This window comes from Cynara cardunculus (assembly GCF_001531365.2).
Source record: "Cynara cardunculus var. scolymus isolate 2C chromosome LG 12, CcrdV1, whole genome shotgun sequence".
Classification (NCBI taxonomy): Eukaryota; Viridiplantae; Streptophyta; class Magnoliopsida; order Asterales; family Asteraceae; genus Cynara; species Cynara cardunculus.
In genome coordinates, this window is record NC_037539.1 from 4,249,419 (window position 1) to 4,257,178 (window position 7,760).

Sequence of the window (7,760 nt, forward strand, 5' to 3'; positions counted from 1 at the left end):
GTTCTAACGGAATATTTAAATTTATTATCTTTATAAAAAAATATATTATTAAACTAAAAATGATTTGCTTTGTTATTAAACTTAAATTAAACTATAATAAAAAAAAATTAAACAACATACATACATTTAGGTTTTTATTATTAAGTTGAATAAATTCGAACTGACGTAAAAGAATCAAGGTTTTAAATGTCGTAATGTGTGGTGTGGCGTCACTCGTATGGGGTTAAGTCTCAAGCCCTACAATTACTGCATGACTATGACGTTTTTCAAGACGTGATTTCTGGAGGCAAATATGTAGGTATAGTGTAACACCCGCAAAATTAAGGTAAGCAAAAGTTACAAAGTTTTCATTTTATACTTATTTTATCCTTAGAATGCTAAGAACTAATGTGGGGATGTTTGGATATGAGTTTAGGAGCGGAAGACGCCATTTGGTTACAAACAGGACTCCTCGGGCGTGAAAAATCCCTTCATGGGCGTGAAACAAACAACAGAAAATCAGGTCTGGGCACTTGAGTCATTCCCGGGGCGTGAAAAATCAGCCCCGGGCGTGAAACACTGGCAGAATTCGAGCTGTACGATTTTGGTTGTATAAAACCGATATTTGGCCCTTGTCTTCCTCATTTTATTCTATTTACTTTCTCCCACTCTCTTTCACTTTATTGACCTAGTTTTTGGGTTTTTTTTTTTTTCTAAAAACTATTTGTAAGTCATCCTAACCTTTATAAACCATTAATCTTGTTAAAACATTTCATTTTAACCTCTTAGAACATCCCTTTTGGTATATCTCTATTATATTGAGGTTTTGATCATTTTGGGTGTTTTGGGTGATTTGATATTTTGGCTAAGGATTGTATGGATCTGATTTTAGGGTTACTTTTGGTACATCTCTAGGTTTGGTTGAGACTCAGATAAAGTTCCTAGAGCTGGGTGTTGACGGATCTAAAGCCCTCACTTTTTGGAAGCTAGAGATGGATTTGAAACCTAGCAATTTGAGTTCAAGTTGCTTTGTGAAAACTATGTCAATGCCAAAATGTTTGTTTTGAAGTATTAATGTGTATTACTTGAGATTTATCAAGTGTGTTGAGTATTCAATGAAGTTTGCATATCTAGTAAATTTGAGTTAATAAATCTTGTAAAATGCCCATACTTGAGTTTTTAGACATTTTGATATATAAATCATAAATGTGGATTCTTTTGATGATTTATCCTATAAATGAAGATTATTTGGTGATAATGCATTTGTAATGTATTTGGTTTGGAAAATGCATAGTGATATGTTATGGGACATTTTGAAAATATAAATGATATGATTTCAGTTGGAAAATGATTTGTCCCAACCAATGATAGGTTTTTGAGTTAATCATGCATTTAGAGCATGTGTTTGCATAAACATTGGTTAAATACGTTTTTATTGGTGGCTTTTATTTAATAGTCAATTGAGTTATTGAGCTTTTGACGCAGTTTGACTCAAATAAGTCTTGGGGGCATTTGTCCAGTTTATTCACTCTATTTCGAGCTTTGAAGTTATATGCAGTCATAACATATTTATTTGAAATATTACATGCTTTGAGTGTATGCTCATTCATTTGGGATCATGTAATTTAGACTGTAATGCGATTGTTATTGGGTTTTAATTACATCTGACCTTGATCTAGTCCTTATACAAAGCTTAGTTTACTCATTGTTGATTAAATCTAATTTTGCTATTCGAAATAATTAAAATATTATTTATAGAAAGAGATTTATCCCTTGTTTAATATTTTATAGAAAATTTTAATTTAGTCGCTCTTTCCAAAATTGGGAATATTTTATACATATATACGTGTATACACACATGCACACATACATACAAGGGGACCTTCTTTTGAGATCCCATAAAATTATGATAACATTGAGAACTAGTGCATCATGTACTATTTTATATCATTTTGTTTTTCATTATAGTTAGGATATAAATGTAGTAATTAACATATATTTGTTTTACATGTACTCGGTTCACAATACGAACCTTTTTGACGTGTTTGTAAAACAAAAGGTACAAGTAGATGAGTTCCACATTGTGAACTAAATACATATGAAACAAATAAATTGTGAAACAAATATATATTAAACAATATATTTACACTATATATAGATGAGAAAAAAATCATGTGAAATATCACCTTAATGTAAAAGTTCTCACGAATCTCATAAATTTTAGAGTTATCAAATGATTAAGCCCCAATACATACATATATATATATATAGGGGTCTAATCAAATGAGAACTAATTAGTTTGTGGTAACTGTGAGAACCAATATTAACCATAAATCAATAGATAAATTAGGAAATTTATAATTTTGGCAATTTTGAATTAAAATTTTAATGCAAGAATATTTTTGGTATTTTACAACTTTCCTCCCTCCTCTCTTCTCTCTCCGGCCACCGTCCTCCGGTGATACTACAATGGTATCACAATGCATCATATATGTGTTTGGGTATCACATTGATGTYGTTTGTGTGRTCGATCGAAGATGTAACACAGTRGTATCACTATGCATCTTATATATGATTAGGTATCACAATGTATCTTTTGTTTAACATAGTCAATATTTTTAGGTATCACAGTGGTATCATAGTGGTATCACCGAAGGACGGTGGCCGGAGGCCGGAGAACGGTGGCCGGAGAGAAAAGAGAGGAGAGAGGAGAGTTTTAAAATACCAAAAATATCTTTGCATTAAGATTTTAATTTAAAATTACCAAATTTATAAATTTCCTAATTTATCTATTGATTTTAATTTAAAATTACCAAATTTATAAATTTCCTAATTTATCTATTGATTTGTGATTAATATTGGTTCTCACAGTTAGCACAAACAACTCAGTTCTCTCTTGAATAGACCCCTATATATATATATACACACACACACACATATATATATATATATACATATATATATATATGTATATGTTTTCTACTATTATTCAATCTATGATATTTAATTATTTAAATTAATTATATATGAAAAAAGAAAAATACAAAACACTAGATAGGTAAAAAAACAATCAAACAATATCTTGCCGCTGTATCATGTCGATATCTCGCCTTAAGCAACCGTTATGGAAGTTAAGATGATTTGAGGAACGCGTTTTGCCATCAAGTTTTTTAGAACACCGATAAGACGAAAGATCGTGTGAGCATGAGAGTTAAGATGAGAACTGAGAAACGTAAAAAGAGATCTGGACCTTGATTACTTTTAATCTCAAACTCACCCATGAATCTGTTTGATACGAGAATTGATCCAGTACATCTCATCCTCAAGTGCATCCAAAATGAAAAACTTTTCTTACGTTTCTCAGCTTAACTCTACTTCTCATCGAAACCCAACCTACACCAATAAATTGTCAAAAAGAAAATTAAATAAAAAAGTTGTTAAAAAAGTAATATTGGAATTAAAAAAAAGTTAATTTAATTCTTTTTTCCGTTTACAAAATAACAAGATTTCTGGGTCTCCGTGAATTAAATAAAAACTAATATTATAATTTAATAAAAATTAATTTAAATCTTTGACTGTCTTCTCTCTCTAGAAGCAAAACAAAACCCTAAATAGAAGAATGGGAAAGCAAAAGAAAAACCCACCTCCTTTAATGAACCAAACAAGTATTCTGTGTTCTTCAATCTCTTTTTAACTTTATGATCTTCATTTTCCTCCAACAATCTCTTCATCAATTTGAATTTTCTGGTACGTCTTTCAGTGTTCAGTCAAAAAGCTACTGATCCAAGGGAACCCATTTCAAGAAATCTTGATTTTCCAAATGGGGTTTCTCCAATGAACCCTAAAACCTCCCCAAATTTCACGTCGTTTTCTGCCATTTGTTTGATTTGAATTTCATATTCACTGGGATGGTTGTTGTATGGGAGATATGGGCTATTGTGATTCTTGGGTTTTCTCAGGTTCTTGCGAATTCGCAAAACCTGACCTGCAATTCCAGTGATTTAAGAGCATTAAGAGGTTTCATGGATGGATTGGAATCCCCCATTGATGGATGGTGGCCTACGAATTCATCATCACTGTCCTCTTCTTTCGATTGCTGTAATTGGGTCGGAATTAAGTGCAATTCCAATTCTGGTAGGATTGTTGGATTAGAACTCCCAAAGAAAAGATTAACTGGTAGTTTATCTGATCTTATTTCCAATTTAGATCACCTTAAAACACTCAATCTTTCTAACAATTTTCTCACTGGCCCTCTTCCCATTTCTTTATTTCATTTGACCCATTTGGAAGTTCTTGATTTAAGTCGTAATGGATTCAATGGTGTTTTCCCAGTTAGCATACGCCTTCCTGCACTTGAGGAATTGGATTTTTCTGATAATTTCTTCAGCGGTTCCATTCCTGGTATTTGCGTTAATTCCACCGGAATTCGTGTACTTAAATTTGCTGTGAATTCCTTGACCGGAATCATCCCACCGGAACTCCGGAATTGTTCATTCTTGAACCATCTGTGTATAGCTTCCAATTCTCTTTCAGGTGCCATTCCGGAGTTCTTATTCCAGTTACCAAGATTGGGGGTATTGGATCTTCAAGATAACATGTTCACTGCCATCAGCGAAATCGGTAATTCCTCCGGTGGTCTTATTAGTCTTGATGTTTCCTGTAATCGTTTATCGGGAAATTTACCTGATTTCTTTCGTAAATTTCCAAACTTGAGTCGTTTCTCAGCTCGATCGAATGGTTTTTCTGGTGGGATTCCGGCATCATTGTTGAATTCACCCGCCATTTCGTTTCTTAATTTGAGAAACAATTCTTTGGATGGTTCGATTGAATTCAATTGGTCGATGATGACTAACCTTACCTCACTTGATCTCGGTTCCAATAACTTTTCGGGTTTCATTCCGGATGATCTTTCTTCTTGCCGGAAGCTAAAAGCTATAAATCTTGCCAGAAACAAATTTTCCGGCCAAATCCCAGAAAGTTTCAAGAATTTCCGATCGTTATCATATCTTTCTCTCTCGAATTGCAGCTTCAGTAACCTCTCGACCACTCTCAAAATCCTTCAGCACTGTCCCAATCTAACGGTGTTAGTTCTAACGATGAACTTTCATAGCGAAAAACTGCCGGATGATAGTTTTCAATTCAATGCACTCAAAGCTCTTGTGATCGCCAATTGTGGACTTGTGGGAAGCATTCCGCCATGGCTAAAAGGTTTAACACAATTGCAGTTGCTGGATTTATCGTGGAATCAGTTAGACGGATCGATTCCGCCTTATTTGGGTGATTTCCGGTCTCTGTTTTACTTGGATTTATCCAACAACTCTTTATCGGGAGAGATACCGAAGAATCTTACGCAATTACAGAGCCTCAGTTTGTGGGATATCTCGTTAGAAGAGGGTTCGCCGGATTTCCCCTTTTTCCGGCGACCAAACATGAGTAACAGAGGGTCGGCGTTGCAGTACAATCAAATAATGAGCTTTCCGCCATTACTGGATCTCAGTAACAACTTCCTCAATGGCTCAATCTGGCCGGAATTCGGGAATTTGAAAAGATTACATGTTTTGGATCTGAAACACAACGATTTATCTGGTGAAATTCCGAGTTCTTTATCGGGTATGGCGAGTATAGAGACTCTTGATCTGTCGTATAACAATCTGACCGGAATGATCCCGCCTTCTTTGGTGAATTTGAGTTTTTTGTCGAAATTCAGTGTTGCGTACAACAATCTGAGCGGGTTAATCCCGAATAGAGGTCAATTCGCAACGTTTGCAAACTTGAGCTTTGAAGGAAACGAACTATTATGTGGCAGTGGACGTGGATCGGCTTGTGGGAATCGAGTCTTTCCGCAATTGCCAACCAGGGAATCGAAGAAAAGTAAAGGGAAAATCGCGGGTATGGCTGTCGGGATCGGATTCGGGACGTTATTTCTTCTTGCTCTCATGTTCTTGATCATAATTCGCGCAACCGGCAGACAAGAGGTCGATCCAGAGAACGAAGATGGCGATGATGGGAAAAAGGAAGAACTCGAAACAAGATTAATCGTTTTTTTCCGAACCAAAGGTAATGGAAACGATGAAAAAGAGTTTTCGCTCGATGATCTTTTGAAATCGACCAATAGTTTCGATCAGGCCAACATCATTGGGTGTGGCGGGTTCGGGCTCGTCTTCAAAGCCACACTCCCCGATGGCCGGAAAGTAGCCATCAAACGGTTATCTGGAGACACCGGTCAGGCCGATCGAGAGTTCCAAGCCGAAGTCGAAACACTGTCGAGAGCTCAGCATCCGAATCTCGTCCTCCTTCAAGGGTATTGCCAACACAATAACGACCGGTTATTAATCTATTCGTTTATGGAAAATGGTAGTCTCGACTATTGGCTACACGAAAAACCCGACGGACCTACCAAACTCAACTGGTCCACGAGGCTAAATATCGCGAAGGGAGCCATCAACGGGCTCGCTTACTTGCACCAATCATGCGATCCCCATATCCTTCATCGCGATATAAAGTCAAGCAACATCCTTCTAGATGAGAATTTTGAAGCCCATTTGGCTGATTTCGGGCTTGCGAGACTCATTTTACCGTATGACACTCATGTAACAACGGATTTAGTCGGAACCTTGGGCTACATTCCACCCGAATACGGTCAAGCCTCGGTTGCATCGTACAAAGGAGATGTTTATAGTTTTGGGGTTGTTCTTTTGGAGCTTTTGACCGGAAAAAGGCCGATGGATATGTGCAAACCGAAAGGTAGCCGAGACTTGATCTCGTGGGTGATGCAAATGAAGAAGGAAAAACGGGAGATCGAGGTTTTTGATCCGATCGTTTTCGATAAAGAAAACGGGAAGCAGATGTTGTGGGTTCTCGAGGTCGCTTGCGTTTGTTTGAACGAGTCTCCAAAGTTACGACCTTCGACTCGAGAACTGCTTTCGTGGCTTCATCACGGTGGGCTCAATGCGTGACCTTTTTCGTTCGTCGGTTTGTTTCGTTTTCCGTATTTTCGTTTTCGGTGTATATACACATAAGAAGAGGAGAAGAAAAAAAACAGGTTTCAGAAATCGTTGTAAGAGTGATACATGTTTTCAAAGATTGTTTCTATTCGTTTCATCAAATGTGTTAAGTTGATTCACAAGTGAATGTAAATGATGTTAATCAAGTTGAGTTTCTTCATATGTGAATTTATACATCAAACTCGTGAATGTAAATGGTCCGGGGTTGTATTTGAGCGCCCCTCTCTCTATGTATGTATGTAAAGGTAGGGTTGGGTTCGTGAGAAAGGGACTGTTTGGCAGTTGCTGAATGGTTTAGTGCAGAATGATTAAGTGGTCAGGATGATTAAGAGACTCTGTATGATTTAGTGTCAGATAGAAAAAGGTTGTTTGGAAACTGTTCTGAATGAACAGTCTGAATGACATAAAATTACCATTTTACCCCTAGTCTTGTGTGATCGTTTTTTACTTGAGCTTAATTATTCTAGATCACACCTTCACCATTGTTCTTGCTCTCTCGATAACCATGACATCCAAATAGCTGTTTCAATTGCATGGTGACATCTTAACAGTCTTCACCATTGTTATTATGCATTAACAGATGCAATTGGCATGTAAATAAAGAGTTTCGTTAATATTTACAAATAAATTGTTCCTATAGTGAATTTATGTCGCTTTTCTTGTTTAAATACACAACTTAACCAAAATCTATGATGAACTGCAGCATAATTTCACTGATGGTATGGCTTTAAGAAGTGCTTTCCTCCTATATGGGTCTGTTGGTGGGTTGTCAAGAAC

General features: G+C 36.2%; 1 protein-coding gene across 1 annotated transcript; it reads left to right on the top strand.

The window, feature by feature from the left end:
* The first annotated feature begins 3,718 nt into the window (after window positions 1–3,718).
* On the top strand, window positions 3,719–7,129 carry LOC112523270 (phytosulfokine receptor 1-like). The gene has a single exon (XM_025132797.1). The coding sequence runs from the start codon at window positions 3,888–3,890 to the stop codon at window positions 6,933–6,935; it is 3,048 nt and encodes a 1,015-aa protein (XP_024988565.1). The 5' UTR covers window positions 3,719–3,887; the 3' UTR covers window positions 6,936–7,129.
* Window positions 7,130–7,760: the final 631 nt, after the last annotated feature.

Excerpts from the sequence above, each read along its gene's own strand:
- LOC112523270 (XM_025132797.1), top strand. The coding sequence starts at position 3,888 with ATGGTTGTTGTATGGGAGATATGGGCTATTGTGATTCTTGGGTTTTCT.